A 20222-nucleotide genomic window follows, 5' to 3' on the forward strand; every position below is an offset into this window, starting at 1 on the left:
GTAGGTCAGCTGCCACATCCTACCTAGCTTAGAAAGCCAATATCAGTCATGTCAAGAATGAGATGATAAACCGGGATTTTGCTTCAAGAACCTTATATCCATCTGGCTGTTATCCAAGAATTTAAATACTTGTACATAAGGGAAACGTTCCAGATATGTATGTTAACTTCTAACTAGAACAAAATGAAATCCCAGATCAAGGATCATATTTTTCTCCAGTTTTTTTTTATTATTATTTTTCATCCTCTGAGAATACAGGGGGGTGGCTACGATCTAGTGATATTAATAGAGGGATTGAGCTGGAATATTCAGTCACCACTCTTGATGATCTGTTCTGATTCATTTGGGAAAGTCTGTAGGGATTTCCATAAAAGTGTCATGATAAACATACCAGAGAGCTACAGAAATGTTTTCTTTGGTGCTGCTATTAAGTAATAATTGAGCAATTAAAAGCTATGATTATTTGCCTAATTTTGGTGGCATGATCTTAAGGAGGTTGAGGGCTGTAAAAAATGACCAAATCAATTACTGAACAATACATATACAGTCAGTGTTTTTTCCTATGTACATATACTTTTACCTTTAACCTTACAGTCACAATCCCAAGAAAACATTGCCTAACAGAAACTACATTAGTTAGATTTCATGTTGGCAGAGGAAGGGCAAGGGAGAATGTTAGGCAGTATACCATGCGGTGTTTTATTAATGATGTCAAGCACTCATACAACAATCATCCAATGAATCATGGTGCATTGCCTGTCAGTTTTTCGCCATAGTGCTGTTTGTCTAGTTGCTCTTCAGGACAGCCTACAAAATGGTTCATCCCTAATAAGCAAGAGGAAGAATCCTATCTGAGAATTTTGAGACCAGCCAACCAGTCCAGTATACTTTTGAAGGTCAGAAGAGAAAAATGTTGAAAGTAGCATTTTAACCATCTGCTCACAAATTCTTAATAAGAAGCATGAGGAAATGTGGAAGCTTTACTGAGGATCTTTCAACTCTATAAATTAGATCAGATTAAGAAAGTAATGCTATTTAGGACTATTTTTATTGTAACAGCTCCAGTAAAATTCTGCAACTCTGGATGTGATTTCCCATTTATCCTTCTACCTTTGGGTGAACTGGGAGGGGCTTGTCTGAGATGTTTACTCAAATTAATTTCTTGGCCCAGGTTCAAGTCCACTTACCTGAAACTGCCAGAGTAGTAACTCTTCCACTTATACTAACTAATATTTATTTTGCTTTCCATATGTTTCAGCTCCTCAGTTTTACATCTGTTCCATTTTCTCCATTTGTTTCATCTGAATCACCTTTACAAAATATTTCTCTGCATAAGGGCACCGTATATTGTGGGCTGTTCGGGTAGAGAATAAAGTAACATCCCCATATAAAATCTCAAAAAAAATTTAAACCTAGGAAGAAAAAAAAGTTTTCATTCGACTTTCTTTTTTCACTTAATTAAGTAGTGCTGTTTGCCATTCCTAAATAAACTTTCTTCCTGAATTAATTTTTTTCATTGGCAGGTTTAATTACTTATTTCTTGCATTCGTGCAACATATTTACCTAGACTAATCTGATCAAACCATGATTATATTCATTTTCTCTCAGCTGATTGCCTGGGAACCAGTACAAGAAGAAGATATGACCGTGGTAACAGTACGGCCTAACTTCCAAGACAATATCCATGTTGGTTATATCTCAGGTCTCAAGAAATTCACCGAGTATTTCACCTCAGTCCTATGTTTCACTACTCCAGGCGATGGACCCCGCAGCCCACCACAGCTGGTGCGCACCCATGAGGACGGTACGGCCTTTCCCTTTGGAGCTGGGCAAGGCCCAGCTCTTGGATTCCTCTATGTGTGTTAACTATGGGCCCACACTTTCCTTACACACCAGGCAGCATGTGTTAAACACGCTCCTCCATTGCAGAAATTTTGTTATTGCCTCAGTTGAAAGGTCTAGCTTTTGATTGGTGAAACTGCCATATTTCTCTGAAGGCCCTGATGCTTACCGCAGTTAAATTTCCATCCATTTCCAAAGAGGCTTAATGTATTCCTCTGGAAAGTCGGGAACAATAGCTTATCCTTTTGAAGAATGGACAGAATGGTTGTTCAGTTGTAATTTTCTGGCTGATGGATTCTTTGTTTGACTAGTTCCGGGTCCAGTGGGACATCTCAGCTTCAATGAGATCTTAGACACATCTTTGAAGGTCAGCTGGCAAGAGCCCTTGGAAAAGAATGGCATCTTAACAGGTAAGAAGATAAACTTCCAGATTAAGAGGCTCATCTGTGAGGCTTCATTCATTCATTCATTCATTCATTCATTTTTATGATTAGGTTTATATGACACCCATCTCACTGACCTGAGTAACTCCGGGTAGTTTACAACAGAATAAAAGCATAGGTATAAAAACATTAAAACAATTAAATTAAGATTAGCAACAATTAAATAAAATATTAAAACCAAGAGCACAGATGGTCTAGGGGTGGACTTTTGTCTCCCATCAATCAACCACCTCCAACACAGCACATCTCTATAATTATGTTTTGGTAAATTTCTGTAGAGGTGATTAATATATCTTGAGGATGTATTACCATCAGCAAAAGATAATGAACTAGTTAAAAAGGTTACAGCTGGAAACTATATAAAGTTCAGTGCTGAGGTCCACGTATAGCTTTTATATCAGTTCAGAATCTGCATGCCATCTGTCCCCAGAATTTTATGGGCTTCTGTAACACTCCTGTACCTAAACATGACTTCTTGGTCAGATGTGCCACATCCAAAGGACTCCTGTAAGAAGAGTTCTGCAGCATTAACACTTAAGTTATTGGGTAGGTGATTGCCCATTGCCAGAAGCTTTCCCTTTGTCCATTCTTCTCCTTGCCCAGCTCAAAACAAGGCACCAGTTTTTATGGAAAGTGCTGAAGTAGAAGTCAAATTACCATGCTGCCTTGCCTACATTTCATTTGGGTTAAACAGAACAGATTTCAACTTTATTTTCTCTCCCCAGGCAAAGAAACATGGAGATACAAGGACAAGAGACGGGGCATTAGCTAGATCAGGGGTGTCAAACGCAAAGGGTGCTTAGATCTAGCCTGTGCCCATCCCCCAAGCTCCGTTTTTGCTGGCAGAGGGCTAGCAAGTCCTGCCTTAGCACCTGAGCCACCACAGATGCCTCTAACACAGGTGGCATCAAGCTGGCCATGCCCACCCTGGCCACTTCCCCACAGTCCCCCCCCCCCCAAAGTCAAACACAACCCTGATGTGGCCTCAATGAAATCGAGTTTGACACCCCTGTGCTAGATCCTGATTTTTGTGGTTCCCCTGTCCATGTTTAGGATGGCAATGATGAGAACACATGGGGTAGAATAAAAATGTTGCTGAGGATCTAAGGATAAAATTAGTAGCTGTAGGGAAATTTTCATCATAAATATTTTGGGAACCAGATTTTGATATCTATTTCTGGGAAAATCATGCAGCTCCCCTCTCTCTCTGCTTGTAATAAGTAGATTTTAAAAGTTTTACTGAGTTATTTAGGTTTGTTTTGTCTGTATCCTGGCTAGGAATATGAAATGTGTAGTGCTATGTACCTATATAAATTGTGGGGGTTTTTTTTAGGCTATCGAATCTCCTGGGAGGAATACAACCGCACGAACACCCGCGTTACACACTACCTCCCCAATGTCACCCTGGAGTATCGTGTTACTGGCCTCACTGCTTTGACCACCTATACTATTGAAGTGGCAGCCATGACATCCAAGGGACAAGGACAGGTTGCTTCCTCTACCATTTCTTCTGGGGTTCCCCCAGGTATGCTTGATTTATTGGTCTTCCTGCAGCAATTAGTATCTCATTGCCAGGCTTAGCAGAGATCCCTCGGTCTGTGCCCTTTCGCACAGAATGAAAATTCTACAAGAATACATATAGGGGACAAATCTTTGTTTATCACCAATGTATGGATGCATTTGACAGGAACTTATGATAGAAATTACTGAAAAGGTGGCTGTACATACAAATGAATTACAAGCCCAATAATAAATACAGAGAGAAACCGATCAATCTAGATATTTCAAGTTACAAGGAGAATCCTAATAGAATATGATACACTTCAACTAATCATTTAGTGAAAACTATAGTTGCCCAAATTTTCCTTGTGGATTTTCAATGTTTATTTGTAAGGAAAAGGAATGTTTTGACAACGGTCAATTTACCTTTTTCTTGGTTAAGGGTTTGATTTTCAGAAAAAGGGAAGAGCTGACAACAGAAAAGATATCTCTCTCTACTACCCTTTCTGTCCCCCTTCCACATATATTTTTGGACAGTTGTCCAAAAGATAAATACAAATAGAGAAGATGTACTTTTTCCCAGTACTGAAAAGTTGGGATTTTTTTTTTTATTCCTGGCAGTTATTCTGAAGAGCAATTCTGCATCTAGTCTGTATACTATCCATACAGATCCTAGCATCTTGCAAGCTGTTAACCTGTCTTGTCTTGGAATCTATTGGTACCTGCTGTGAAAATTACTAAGACTAATGTCTTCTTCTCCAAGAGAGTAAACCTGAGGTCCGATATGAGTGCTCAAAACCGATTCAGCTATTTTAGGAAATTTCCCTAATTGAACTCTTAACCAGGGCTTTGAGGAGCATCAGTATGGAACACTAAGCAAATAGACATCATGATTTCCTGGACCTTCAGAAGTACAAATGCAACTTCAAGGCATGTTAAAGGAAGACAGGATTACAAATGATTACAATGAATCTTCATAAGGGGACAATTTTTTTTCAGAAAATTTCTGCTGTACTGCATAACAAAATTTAGCAAGGAACAAACCTTGTCTAAGGTATTGTGTTCTTCCCTTAATGAAGAATGAATCTTCCTCTTGCCTTTTCTTACCTTCTTGTGCAGCTTTGAAGGTGCATTTTCTGAAGTATATAATATTCCATATCTGATTTAATTCAGTTTGCCTGGCTGAACTTTGACTTTGTCAATCTCAGTTAATTTCAATATTTGTTCTTTTCAGTAATTCAATTAATTTGAGTGTGTGTGCTTCGTTTATTCAGGCACATAACATGCCTATCACAGTCTGACAACAAGCAACCACTCTCAAGCTTCAGCATTATTAAATTAACAAACATCAAAGTAATGAATATGAAATTACAGACAACACTGTCAGCTCCCCTGGTGACCTTCATGAGATGGAAGTTTTGAATCTGATGAATATTCAAATCACTTTAGATATTTGTTTGAAGCCTGTGCCAATATCAAGCCTGCGCCAAGTAGGTGGCGATCCTACTTAATGCATCATTAATAAGCCACCATGTCAGTCACCAAAAGCTGTTTGTTGTTTATTCCTTGTTTCCTGGCTGTGGGCTAAAGTTCGGGTCATTTAGATTATCTGCTGCTGTTGGCAGGTCTTGATGCTTGGGGAACAAACAACACACAATATGCATGTCATGTAACTCATAGGCGCCAATGCTTTGGAGAGATACAAAAGCTTTAACAAGTTGTAGACAGATGCTGCTTTCATGTTCCCATGCATTCCAAAGCACCTCTTCCAAACTGAATCTAAACCATTGCACTGCTCTAATAAACAATCTTGTCTGTGGAGTTACAGGCAGAAGAGAAGGATGCTTAATTCTTCCAGCTGGACCAGACCAAAGGCCTATTTACTCCTGGATTCATTTTCTGCAGTGACTAGCCAGGTGCAAGCAAGAGATAAGGGCAATGACAACATCTTAGTAATTGTTAGGGAGATTTGGATGCTTCTAGTCCTCTAGAACTTGTACTGCTTTCTTGACTTAACTCTTGAGAACCTTCTCCCTCCCTGACAGGAATCAATGCTTCTTCTCTGAGTCTTCTTGGCTCAAGGTTGTCTCTTCTTGAACCAACCTATTCTTAGAAAATAGTTTTATTACCCATTAAGTATGAGCACAAATGTAATCAGATTCTGTGAACTTATATAAAGTGATGCATTCTAGGGCATAGAGACTATGTGCCAAAAGCTATTTGTAGGACTTCTCAACTTCCCTAACATCTTAGGACACTTTCACTGAAACAGTGGTTTCCTTGAAGCCCAAGATTTTTAGTAAACAAGGTTCTATAGCCTCTTCACATTTTATTTATTTTTATTTGACTAAGAATTTGCATACTGCCTGACTCACCAAACTCTAGGTTTAGAATTGGCCTTTTTGGGGTTTCTATAGCTAAGATCTCAACAAATATTGTAATAAGAGGTTAATCTTTAGAGGTGACATGTATTTACACAAGCATTAAACTCTTTTTCTAACCTACTGCATCCTACCCCACCTTGCCCACTTGAGCAAAACCATATTTGATTATCTGATACAGATGGCAACTTCATCTTTATGTTATGATGTATGGCATATGTAATTTGCTGGTTCTATGTTGGTTGTCTTCTTTTTACCTTAGAGATTCTTTTTGAAAAGTGTGGTCCAGTCTTCCCTCTTACTATTCTTACCAAATTGCACATTATGTTTGCTCCTAGTACATTTTTTAGATTAGTTCAGTTAGTATCTTTGAAATGTTACTTCAACTTTCGTTAGCCAGGTTCATAGGAAAGAAAGACTGTAGAAAGCCACCCATTTGGTGGGCAACAGAGTGGAGAAGACATGACTAATAAAATAAATTATCAGTACAAACAATGGGCAAGATGCCATTTTCATTTTGTATGTAGTATAGCTGGGTCAATGGGTATTGTTTATGCTATGGCTAATGAGTTCTATGTTGTCTGCTTTCTCTTGTTCACAGAGCTCCCTGGGTCCCCAACTAATTTGGGCATATCCAACATTGGTCCCCGTTCAGTCACACTTCAGTTTCGCCCTGGTTATGATGGGAAGACTTCCATTTCCAGGTGGCAGGTAGAGGTTCAGGTAAGGTACATCTCATTTGCTGGTAAAAATGCAGCTGAAATTTAATTATCCCTTATCCCTTTAATAGCTCTTCATCAAGCTGTTGTATGAAAGTTGAAGAAGAAGCCCTCTCATTGCACATCACGTAAATGTTTTGACTTAAAATCTACAAACTCAAATAAAAATAAGACTTAAGCACACACACACACACACACACACACACACGGAGAGGGAGAGGGAGGTGGGGGAGAGCTGCATGCCTTTATTCTGCTTAATTTCAGAAAACTTAGTTCGGCCAAATACCACAGTGGCTGAGGGCAAAAATAAAGGGGGAAGCATACTATTTGGGAATTAGTATATCTGGGAAACAATAAATAGAGATATCAGGTCATAGAAGCAATAGACAGAATGGTATTTCATACATATTTATACAGGGATCTCATCTAATCATCTCCAAAAATAATCACCTCTAAAAATATTTCTAGCAGAAAATCCTTGATTTGAAAAGGAGCAATCCTTTTGAAATCTCAGTGACTAAGTGAAAGCAAAGATAGCTGGGAGGGCCAATGTATTACCTAAAGAGCTTTTCATTGTGATATATTTATTCTTCTCTTTTTTGTGTGCATGTACTTTTTTGTGTGTGTAAGTATTCCATGTGTATGCATTTTTCCTGCTTGAAGACTAACAACATAATAACACAAGAATAACAAATAATGAGATGATTTATTCTTCCAAGTTAACTATTGTGATTTTTACAAAACCTTGTCCAAATATTTATTTTACTTTTAGATAAAAGCAATCTTGCTTTCCATTTCCTAAGAACATAAATACCAAATATTACTATGTTAGTTAACTCATTTTTTTGCCTATTCAGTAGGGAAGTAGGCAATAGCGTACTTTCCCAATTTTATTCTGTCTTGGTTGCTTTCAGATGGGTCAGACTGGAGAGAATGAAGAGTGGTTGCTCATCCACCAGCTTTCTAATGAACCAGAAGCTCGGTCCATGGAGGTGCCCAATCTCAATCCCTACACATATTATAGGTGAGTCAAGTGAAAAAGGAAAAAGCTAAAAAATTTCATCCGTCATTGGAAGGAGATGTGATTTGCAGCAATAGATTACCGAAATGCATTCTTTGCCCATAGTTTCATTAGAATTTTTTTTCTGACAAAGAAAGGAAGACGGCTTTCAAACAATATGGTCAAAATGTTGGGAGTTGTTCTACTTACAACACAATTTTTCAGGTCCTTGTTTTTTTAACACTTGTATATATTTATATTGTATTCTGTTAATTGGTTTAATGTGATACAGTTATTTTTTTAAAAAAAAATTAAATGGTATAAAAAGGGAAAGATGCTGATCCCAATCAAGCTACCTATTGTTGTATTACTGTAGTTGCATAGGGCAAGAAAGGCAAGGGTGGTGATGGCAATGGAGACAAGAGCAAGGATGGTGATGATGACAGTGATGATGAGAATATAAAGAAGAGGAAGATCAAAATCAATCTTTTCATAAAGCCCAGTCAGAACTAAGCAAAAAAAAAAACCCAAATAGGGTTCAAGACAAAAACCTTTCTGACGCTTCCTGAAATTCATCTTGATACCACCAAACATGGAGGTTCCATAAGAAAACGATGGCTAAAGCCTGTGGATAGACCTATTCTCCATTAAAGTTTTCTTGGAAAACCCAACACACACAGTTTAGAACATGTAGCCCAATCCCCACATAATATCTTTTTTCCTTCAGATATGGGCTTTATGAAAACACACCTGTAGGCAGGGGTGCGATTCAACTTGTGTAACAACTGGTTCGGTGAGCATGTGCTTCGCATGCATGCAAAACGTTTGCCACTGACCTTCTCCAGCAATCTCTGTGTGTTAAACAGCTGGTGCGTGGCAATCAGCTGTGCCATGCGAATCAGCTGAACTTGAAAACCAGGATATAAAGCATAGACTAGAGATGGGGTGGGTGAGTGGGCCCAACAGCTAATCATCGGAGCAAACCGGTTCACTCACAGCTGATCCTTGGAGCTACCAGTTCAGCCGAACCAGGCCAAACCAGTAGAATCCAACCCCTGCTTGTAGGGCATTACATATTTGTATGTTCTTACATATTACCTATTGTGGCTCCTGCACTGAAATTAAGAGGAACGGGGGGGAAATAAAGCAAAAGGCAGCCAAAGGCATGTGAATGTGGAAGTTCAAAATCTTGGAGGATTTGCTATGCTCTTCTCCCTTCCAACATTAATCCATTTCCTCTCTGGCGCCAGTTTCCGGATGCGACAAGTGAACATTGTGGGGACAAGTCCACCCAGCCTAGCTTCCCGCAGGATCCAGACATTGCAGGCTCCACCTGATGTATCTCCTGCCAATATTACAGTACGAACAGCCAGTGAAACCAGCCTCTGGCTACGATGGATGGTGAGAAATGTAGTCTAAGGAGGCCCTATAATTGTTTCTAGAGGGGGAAAAAAGCAGACGATAACAAAGCAGGGGAGAAGGGGCAAATCCCAGCAGGCTGGCCACCCTTACTAATGAGCCAGACAAACTTCAGTAGTTTGTTCCAGTAGTAAATTTGAATTCAAGGTTAGTAGAGAGATTCCTATGAGGCTAAGAATACATTGAGGCTGAATCAGAAACTGGCGATATTGCTATAATGAAATATTGAGCAATTGAAATACAGCTTCACCCTTTCTGTCGTTTATCATGCTGTGGTAAATTAGAGGATTCTGGAAGTGCAGGGAAGGAAAGGGATGGGGTATTGGGCAGTAAGCAAGGGAAGAACTAAGGGGTGGGAAATGAAGCATAGATCAAAGTCAGAAGGAGGAGAGTTGAAGGGGTATCATTGGCTGTTCTTCCTTCACTCCCATGCTAGATAGTTTTGGAGGTAGAAGACTTCAGCTGAGACATCAGCTTGAATAAGGCCTAATTTTGAATCAACACATATACATTTACCCATGTCCCATTTCCCTCAGTCAAAATTATAATTTCCTCATGCCATAAAATTCTTGCCGCCCCTAACAAGAATTTTAAGACCAGCCCTTGTCTAAGACTGAGAGGCTACCAAATTAAATTCAGTGAAAGAATTAAGGTTTCAGTTATGTCAGAAGTCTAATGTGGTGACTTTATAGATATATTCATGTACTTTTCTTGATGGAAATGACTGTTATGGAAATGGCTAGTAACCACTTTTGCCAAAATGTTTTTGAATTTCCCGGTCTAGCCAAGGAGATCTCACATCGAAATACTAACATGCAAAACGTTTGCCACTGAACTTTCCTTGGCTCTTCTTGGAATGATATGATACGATCAGACAGATGCTACCATCCGCTGAGACTATATTGGAAGTTCTTAAGTCCAAATCAGAAACTTTCAGCAATATCTGTATTGGAGGTAGCAGACTTCAGAAGTTAGATGGCTTTCTATTAAGCACAAGAATTAGAATTCAAAACCTTATGGTTCAAATTTATTATTATTCCATATGCATTCCTTATGAGACAAAAAAGGAAACTTTTCTCTCTTTTTCATGCATTCTGATTTTTTTTTAATGAACTTGCTGGAAGCCCACTTTCTGTATTTATCATTTCAATTGAAAAAAGTTACAAGGCAATTTTAAATAATGAAATTTGGCCATTTGTACATAAAAGTCGCAGCCTCTAAGGTAGCCTTTGAAACTGTACCTGTTTTACAAAGGCTAGGAGCTCTTCAGTTGAGTAGGGAAGATGTTGCCCTGTTTGATGTAGCCATTCTAGAGAAGAATAGAATGCCGGCCAATAGTAATGGGCCAACTCTTTTCTCAGCCACTGCCAGAGAGTGAATACAATGGCAGCCCTGAGTCGGTGGGCTACCGGTTGCGCTACTCACGCCTGGATGGGCGCAGCCACACGCTGACCAACACCATCCATGACCGTGTGGAGCGCGAGTTCACCATTGAGGACCTGGAGGAATGGACCGAGTACCGTATACAGGTGCAGGCCTTCAATGCGGTTGGGCCTGGGCCATGGAGTCAGACTGTGGTGGGGCGAACCCGAGAGTCAGGTATTCCTTTCTACTCCAGCTATTTAAGACAACCTGGTAGGCTTATCACTGCCTGCTTGGAATTTAACACGTGAGGTTCTGGACAATGTAGCAATGTGTATTTTGCCTGTATTTTTTGTGTATGCAGTGCCTTCATCTGGACCCACCAATATTTCAGCACTAGCTACCACTTCTACCTCTATGCTAGTGCGGTGGAATGACATCCCTGAAGCGGATCGAAATGGATTTATCCTAGGCTACAAGGTATTAAACATACAGAACTTGATTTGGTAATCCCTTCCTACTTGCTTTCTCTTGTGCCTTACTGCCAAGACCTGACTGAAAGCATCATATTCCTCCACACCTAATCTTATTCTCTTTCTTCCAGCTTGATCCTGAATCTGTACTTGCAGACCCTGCTATTGTAGAGGAATCCTTAGTGAACCTTTTTATTTTCAGTCTTTAATTATTGTGTTCCCACAAAATAGCCTTGTTTCTTTCCTCCTCCTCCTCATTCCCCTCCCCCCTCAAATTCTATTTCATGGCATGCCTTATTCTTATCCAGGGCTCTCACTCTATCAATTTTACAGGAACAAATGCCTGTTAATAACGGTCCCCTGATTAGCACTGGGGGAGAGGGGAATGTTTGCCTTTATTTTTATCACTGGTGCATCTATCTGCATAGTGGCAGATAGGAAAGCACTCCAGAGGATTAATGTCATTGTCCAGAGGATCATTGGTTGCCCTCTCCCCTCTTTGGAAGAGCTTTATAGCTCCCGCTGCCTTAAGAAAGTTCAAAACATTCTCAAAGATCCATCTCACCCTGGGAACCCTTTTTTTGAACTATTAGCATCTGGCAGACGGTGCAGAATAATAAAAACAAGGACAAATAGGCTGAAAAACAGCTTCTATCCCAGGGCAGTAGCTCTTTTGAATTCTGCTGTATAGTGCAGTGTTGGTGCGGTGTCGGGGGTTTCCGTTTCAATGTGTGGAGGGTGAAGGATGTGTGTTTGTGTTTATTTTCATGGTCATGATTTTGCACTGAAGATGGTGCTTGATTTCGTTGTAAGAGGTGCAATGACAATAAACTAAACTAAACTAAACAATTCTCTTCCAGATCATGTATAAAGAAAAGGATTCAGATTCCAGGGCCCAGTTCTGGTTAGTGGAAGGCAATGCTTCTCGGAGTGCCCAGCTCATAGGCTTGGGAAAATATGTCCTTTATGAGATCCGGGTGCTTGCTTTCACCCGCATTGGTGATGGTGTGCCCAGCAATCCACCTATACTTGAGCGCACACTGGATGATGGTAGGCGTCCCATAACTCTCTGTCTCTTAACTATACTTACTTTTAAAAAAGATTAGCAACCAAACATCAACACCACCTTCATTTAGAATATTCAACAATTCAAGCCCTAATCATACCCTTTCTCTAAATTATTAAACATACAGTAAATTTCCTTCTGCATCCTGTGTGCATTTCTCAGTGATCTGTCGAAGAGTACAATTTTCCTTCACCTCTCTGCATGTCCCCCATTAACTTCATTTTACATCCTTGTAATATTAACTGGGTTCCATCCCACCTAGCACGTTGCGATTTTTGAACCCAACATTTGCTGGCAGACAGCTTGGACTTCTGTCAAGTGCATTGTCACTATCATTATAAACTCTTGATCCTGCATTATAAGCAACTCCCCGTCCCAACACCCTGCGTCATGTTCCCCTAAAAAAAACAATACAGATATTAGTCTCAGGTAGCATCGATTGTGTGTATCTGTGCTTGTATGTGCATTTCAGTCACAGCCTGTATGGATAAATAAACATATACCAGAATCACTCAACCTAATCTTCCATTGTCCTTTGCCTTGATGTATTCCAGTGCCGGGGCCACCGGTGGGCATTCTCTTCCCTGAAGTGAGAATAACTTCTGTACGGCTAATCTGGCAGCCTCCCGCTGCTCCCAATGGTATTATTCTAGGTAAGACACAGTAGTCCAGAATGAGCTGAATTCTTCAGCTTCTCCCATTTTTGTCTTTCTGAAGAGCAAACAGGGCCACAAAAAAATTGTGGCGGGGTAAAAAAAGGGAAACCTACTTCAAACCTCTGGGCCAGACTCTTGTTCTGTGATTACTCCCATGATTGCAATCTATTTCCATTGGGAGAGTTATTTCTTTGTCTGCCCCAAAGACAGCTATATAGGACAGTATTCTTTTTTGCAGAACATTTTCTTCTTGTTGTTGTTGTGCCATATCTGTCATTGGACGTTGATTGATGATCCTATTTTTAACAACAGCCTCACGAAAAAGTGCTGTTGAGTTTTATCCAAACCAAACCCTTGGATTTTGAAGCCATGATGTTCTTCTTCTGTCTGGACCTCAGTTTTTTTACCCAGTCCTGTTCTGACTCCGTTGCAGCATACCAGATCACTTACCGCCTCAATACTACAACTGCCAATTCAGCCAACGTAGAAGTCCTCAGCCCCAGCGCACGGCAGTTTACTGCTACCAACCTCAGACCCGAGTCCACCTATCTCTTCCGTATCACAGCGCAGACCCGAAAGGGCTGGGGTGAAGCTGCAGAGGCCTTAGTAGTCACAACAGAAAAAAGAGGTAATTAGGGTGGTGGGATATAAGTTGAGCCCGAATTGCATTTTGACAAAAATTAGGTATGTCTTCCCAGTGAATCCATTTTTGTTCCTAAGGATGTTAACACCATAAAATGATACAGGTGCACTCCCAGGTTTGACATATGGTCATTCACTCAACACACTCACAGCCCTGGTCAACAGCCACACTCAAATCACTTTCGGCACAACACCAAGGCACAACCAGTTCTTTGGAATACATGGAGAACCAGTGAATTTAAAGTAACAGCAAAACTTTATTGATTACAATGTGCATTTGCGTGCTCTCTCTGTGTCATTGTCTCTTGTCTCTCTCTTACACACGCACTCACACCCACACACAGACTGAGCATCCTTCTCAATTAGGCTGTCAGTTACTATTCAGAGGGACAATAGCTGCCAAGTCTGGATTCAAAGGAGACTCAAAGAATGGGCAGGCTTCAGGACCCCTTTTGTCTACAAAAGTCCTTGCTTTGTAGATTCACAAGATTGGCAGCTATTCTTGCCTTATTGAATATGTTTGGTAACTGTTGATGGGACTTGGGGAAGGTTTTCACATGTGCTCAGGCCCAACTTCTTTTGTCTGGTTTGGGTGACTTTTTTTTCCCCTTTGTTTCCTTAACAACCTGGTTCCTTCTTGTCTATCTCTTGAAGGGATATTTCAAAGAAGATTCCTAGCTTTTATCCATCCTGCTTACGTGATTTTTTTTAATCTTTAGGTGTGGTAGCTTTTGCCCAGGCTCACGAGGACTATATTAAAAATTATCTTAAGGCAGTGTATGTCTGAGTAGCAAATTGGTATTGCAATTAATCCTTTTATTTTCAGCCATTTTTTTTACTCGACATTTCCTTTCCTTATACCACTTCCCACAAATCACTATTCATTTTCTTCAAAGACAGAAGAGCTACGTATAAATTCCATTTCTGTGCATGGAAGACACCTTGAGAGAAGGGAGGTGCTGTTGGACAGATAAATACCTCAAGGAAGGAAGGCATAGCTTAAGATGAAAAGAGAGAAAGAAGCAACGTTACATTTTTTCCCCTTGCTTTAAAGTCTCAGCCTTTGGAGGTTATCTTCAATAAGTGAAGACTGACGTCCAATTGGGCCTTAAGCCTTCAATTTAATTCTGCAAAATGTTTCTGCTTTTAAGGATTTCCTGACAAATTAGAAGGTTAGCCTTCAGGAGATCTACATGTGAATGGCTGTCTCTTAAGTAACAGGTGCAGGCAAACATTAGTATTCCACAAGAAAGCAAACCAAAATTCTCTGGGTTCAGCACTGATAACAATCCATTAAGTAGATGATTAAAAAATATGAATGGGTAATTTGTATATTACAAATCAGATTCTTATTAAGGCATTTGCAGACAACTGCAATAAATTATCAATTATTACTGAAAACCCATCAGTCTTTCTTCTAATAATGAGCCTGTTTTCAAGGAAAACTCATTTTCTTTCAGACTCCAGGAAAAATATGCCCCAGGTGCTCATCTTTTAAGAACTGTAGTAGGAGTAAAAGCTTTATAGAATATCAATGGCCATATATCAAAGGCATTCATTTAATAGGCCTGTAGTATTGTTAATGATGATTGAACTGATCATCATTTCTCTACATTAATTTTGTTAATATTTTCTCATTCTTCTTACTTAAGCAGTTGAACGAACTCTGCTGCACCTTATAAGCAAAGGGTTCTTTGTGAAACTCAGTATGAATTTTTCTTAAAAACCACCCAAATTGTTACGGGTAGTCCTCAACTTACAACAATTCATTTAGTCACCATTTGAAGTTAGAACGGCACTGAGAAAAAGTGATTTTAGACCAGTTTTCACACTTATGACCATTGCAGCATCCCCATGGTCACATGATCAAAATGTAGCCACTTGGCAACTGGCATGTATTTATAATGGTTGCACTGTCCTGGGATCATGGGATCCCTTTTTGCAACCTTCTGATATGTAAAGTCAATGGGGAAGCCAAATTTACTTAACAACCACGTTACTAACTTATCAACTACAGTGATTCACTTAACAATTGCAATGATTCACTTAACAATTATGGCAAGAATGGTTGTAAAATGGTTCAAAACCCACTATCTTGCCTAACAGTTCAAATTTTGGGCTCAGTTGTGGTCATGAGTCAAGCACTGCCTGTATTACTCCGTGCCTTTTGTTTATTAATCCTGAAACCTTGTCAACTATGCTCTGCTTTCAGAATGGTCATCCAGACCCATCTGTTTTCATAGTGTTAATACACTGTGCTTTCTTTCTTTTTTTTAAGGAGGGGTGTTGGAAACACCATTATAAACTGTAAGAATGGACAGACCATCTGTGATCGCACAGAAGCAACATTTTAAAATGGGAAACTAGGGTTTGTAGGAAACCGGTGAATATACTAGACATCAAAACCAATTAGATAATGTTTGAGACGGAGTACAGAAGGAAAAGATACATGTTTAGATTAATAAATCTAAATTGTACCAACCTGAAAATAATCTCCGGCCTAGCCACCTATCATTGCCATGTCTCTTTTTCATGCACTGAAAAACCAGCTTTCAATGATCTGTCTCTGTCTTATCTCCCAGACCGTCCGCAACCACCCAGCAAGCCCATTGTGTTGCAGGAAGATGTCAAGGCCAGGAACGTGCTGTTGTCCTGGGAGCCAGGCAGTGATGGGCTCTCACCTGTCCGATACTATACTGTGCAAACACGAGAACTCCCTGATGGGAAATGGGTGTTGCATTCTGCGTCAGTGAAGCACAACACCACATCCTTCATTGTGAACAGGTGAGGCAGGAACTGATTCAATGCAAGAGACATTTATTTAGAAGGGGAAACAGTTGTTCAGCGTTCCAATTTGTCAGACTGTTGCTAGCCAAATAATCTTAAGACTGTATACAGGTAAACCTTGACTGACAATGGTTGTTCAACAACCATTCTAATTTACAATGGCCCTGAAAAAAGTGAGTGGTCCTCACACTTACAACTGTCTCAGCATTCTCCATGGTCACGTAATCAGAATTCAAGCACTTGGCAACCAGCACGACTGCAGTGTCACACATGTCAACTCCCAACAGAGTCATGGGGTTGCCGCTTGTGACCTTCACCAGACAGCTTCTGACAAGCAAAGCCAATTGGGGAAGATTTGATTAACGACCATTTGATTCACTTAAAAATGGCAGTGATTTGCTTAACAACTGTGGCCAAAAAGGTAATAAAATCAGGGTGGGACTCACTTAATTGCCTTACTTAGCAACATAAATTCTGCTCCTAATCGGTCATAAGTCAAGGACTCCATGTAAAGGGTGGCCTCCCAGTCTGGACTCAATGTTCATAAATTACTCCTAAGTGTAGAAACAGGACTAAATATGTTGAATCCCACAGCTACATCCAGAATGCTTTTCCAAAGACCTTAGGAAGAATTTGCTGGTCTTGGGACAAAAAAACAAAACAAAAAAACCCCCAAAGTTAGAATGTAGGTCTTAGCAGGCAGAAGACAGCCAACACACATGGGAATTTTTTTTTCTTCCAAAACCAAACCAGATAACCCTGCATTCTATTTGCAGATTGAAGCCATTCACCACCTACAAATTCCGGGTCAAGGCAACCAATGACATCGGTGACAGTGAATACAGTGAAGAGTCAGAATCGCTCACTACACTGCAGGCTGGTATGCAAACATGCAAGGTCATGAATTACTACCCAGTGTAAAACCTTTTTTCTTCCAATCTTGAGAAGAGAATTATAAAAGGTAATATGAACTCAGTGAGGGCATTGTTGCAGTCCTGGGAACCCCGATTATCTTTCGCATAGGCTGTCTGAAAAGATCTCATCTTCAAAATCTACTAGCTCTACCACTAGACAAAAGAAACAAAACAAAACCAGGTCTAAGAAGGAATAAAGAAGGGGGGGTGCCCCTTTTCTACTATCTGGTTTCCCACTTGTATAATAACCCATCTCATATCAAACCCCTATTCGGATCCCCTGCTATCTTTTCCTTGTTGTAGATTTATTTCTTAAGTTTTATTGGTAATGGCCTTGTTTGTGTTAGATTACAAAAGAAGAAGCCATAGATAAAGCTGGCTATTGTGGGAGGAAAACTTTCTGCTGTGACAAACCGAGCAGGTTGATACATCTGGGACTCAGTTAAAACAATAGTGTTGGGCACAATTAAGACAAGCAATAGAGTTATAATAGAAACTGAAAATAGAAAATATAATGGAAGAAGCCATAGATAAAGCTATAAACTAATGTAGAGAATGAGCAGCCAAAGAAACGAGGGTTCCTTAACAAATTAAGAGAGGCATACAGTAGATGAGGCTGTAAAAAAAAAAAAAAAAGCCATGATGAACCTGTTACAAGTGGATCAGTGGTGGCATTCTACCGGTTCGGCCCGGTTCTGGCTAGCCGGTAGTGGGGATGAGCAACGGAGACCGAACCAATTCTCTCTGCCGCTCTGCTGTTGGGCCCACCCACCCAGGCTACCATATTCACCTTTATCCTCTGAATTTGAAGCGCAGCTGCTTTGCGCGCCACAGAATAGTGCTGCGCGGCAGCTGCTGAAGTGACCGGGAGAGTGCAGGCTTGCAGGAGGCAAGTTAGAACGCCTCTGCACTGGCGCACAGTGCACGTTTGGCACGTGCACACATGCAAAGTGTGTGTACATGCTCAAAGCCATGCCTACTGAACCAGTGGCAAAAATATTTCAATCCCACCACAGAAGTGGATCCATTATTGCAGATTAGTGAAGTATTCCACCAGAAAGTCATCTTGTTTTAGGATCATGGTATCCTCCAATCTGGAAGGAAATTGTAATCACACTTGATCTTCATCTCCAAAAAGAAGCTGTCATTCAAACTTCTGTGAAAGATGATGACTTCATAGCATTTCCTGATGCTCTTTTTAATCATAAAAAATAGCTTGAGTATTTCACTTGCATTTCTTTTTTCCCCTCAGCCCCAGACGAAGCTCCCACCATTTTGTCAGTGACACCACACACCACTACATCCGTGTTGATCCGCTGGCAGGTAGAGTCGCCTATGCTTTCATTCATTTCCACATGTTAACTCCGAATAAAAGAATCAGAATGTTCAAGGAGTCCCACATTTTAAAGAAATGTTTTTTTTTTCTTATACTATACTGTATGATCTTTGGTACAGTGCTCTAAGCTCGCTTTCCAGAAGTTCCAGTTATGCAACCTTATACAAGTAAATCTGAACAAAAATGTCAGGACTGCAACTTATTTTGAATAAGCAAAATCATAGTTCCTCATTTACTCGCACCTAACTTTATTACTTAAGCTGGTAACTAATACAAAGAAAGGTTCTGTGTTCGTAGTAGGGTAGTTGACTTTGCTATTGAAACACAAAACACCATAAATGGATCTTGTGCCCCAGGATTGATGGGAAAGGACAATCCTCTTTTGCAGTGTATAGAGAACTCTAGTTGGCATGTATATAGTGGGGGGAGACAGAGAACCAGTAACATAAACACATTGAGAGTAGAATTATGAAAAACAACTTGTGGAATGTAGGCTTGAGGTCAGGAGAAAACTGGAGGGATTCATAATGGATAGTGAGATTATTTCGACTTGCTGATCCTTAGTTTTGAGGCATCTTCTGCCTATATTTCTGGATTCCATCCTGCTAGCAGGGACTGCATGAAAGTACAAAAGCATCCCCCAGAAATGTCACATTTGGAGATATTGCAGCAGGTACTCTGTACTTCCAGGAGTCATTTTTGCATTCACTGTGTCTTCTTATACAGGCCCCATCTGAGGACAAAATCAATGGCATCTTGCTAGGCTTCCGCATCCGATATCGGGAGCTGCCATATGAAGGGGTACGAGGATTTATTGCCCGTAGTGTGGGCAGTCCCAATGCCAGGTGGACAGAGTTGACCCGTAAGTCTACAGAGGGAGAATGTACGAATTAACGACAATCAGAATGTAGTTTGCTCACCAGATCTCGGTCCTGCTGCTGTACTGATTGCCTTTAAATGAGTTTGCAATATCATTCCCAAGCAAGCTGTTCATAAGACCTGGTCCTAAAGATTGCCCAAAACACTTTCTACAATGATATGGCTTCTAGTCAGTACAGAACAACTCCTCCAATGCTAATAAATCCAGAAACTGTCCTAGAGCAATACATGATTGAACTTTGTGATGAAAATGCTAACTCCAGCGAAAAATCCAGCATACACATCACAATTCCAAAACAGTACTGTCCAGGATTCCTCTTTCTAATCCATCAGTCTGAAACAATCTCTTTTTCAAGCAAACTTAAAATACATCGTAAAACACTGCTTTGAAAATTGGGAAACCTATTCTCCCAGGTTCACATACAACATATAATCATGTATGTGTTATACTGGTTAATAAAACAGCTATGTAAAAAGAACTGCAAGACGTTATAGATCAGACATTCCAGTGACATACTAATGCAAATATACCCAGGCGCTCTATTATAAATTTACAAAAATGCACAAGCAGAAACACTCAGCATAAAAACTTCCCCTGAAGAGAATATCTGGAGCAGTTATGGCCTTTTGTTGCATCAGAGCATTGTTGTATTGGGTCCTCCTGGGGTTGCAAGCTTTGTGTCAGTGTATCAGTCCTTAGCAGCTCAAGGTCTTGGTTGCCAGAAGAGGCTTTTATGGAGTACTAAATGATGGGGCATGTATATCCAATCTATCCTAATGCCTATAATGGGGAAATTGTGTTT

General features: G+C 40.2%; 1 protein-coding gene across 3 annotated transcripts in view; it reads left to right on the forward strand.

Annotated features, from left to right (window-relative positions):
- Positions 1–20222, forward strand: part of SDK2 (sidekick cell adhesion molecule 2) — a 407043-nt gene that overhangs the window by 348247 nt on the left and 38574 nt on the right. For all 3 annotated transcript variants that reach the window (XM_087925011.1, XM_087925012.1, XM_087925013.1), the window contains exons 19-33: positions 1609–1804; positions 2154–2252; positions 3619–3810; positions 6768–6889; positions 7800–7909; positions 9136–9286; positions 10666–10903; positions 11031–11146; positions 12000–12189; positions 12760–12858; positions 13295–13489; positions 16086–16287; positions 17067–17170; positions 18457–18527; positions 19267–19402. In XM_087925011.1, coding sequence (XP_087781137.1) covers positions 1609–1804; positions 2154–2252; positions 3619–3810; positions 6768–6889; positions 7800–7909; positions 9136–9286; positions 10666–10903; positions 11031–11146; positions 12000–12189; positions 12760–12858; positions 13295–13489; positions 16086–16287; positions 17067–17170; positions 18457–18527; positions 19267–19402 — 2221 coding nt within the window. The remainder of the gene's footprint in view (positions 1–1608; positions 1805–2153; positions 2253–3618; positions 3811–6767; positions 6890–7799; positions 7910–9135; positions 9287–10665; positions 10904–11030; positions 11147–11999; positions 12190–12759; positions 12859–13294; positions 13490–16085; positions 16288–17066; positions 17171–18456; positions 18528–19266; positions 19403–20222) is intronic.

Source organism: Pseudonaja textilis, chromosome 2 (genome assembly GCF_049901715.1).
Source record: "Pseudonaja textilis isolate UNSWEBS1 chromosome 2, rPseTex1.2, whole genome shotgun sequence".
In the NCBI taxonomy this organism is placed as follows: domain Eukaryota; kingdom Metazoa; phylum Chordata; class Lepidosauria; order Squamata; family Elapidae; genus Pseudonaja; species Pseudonaja textilis.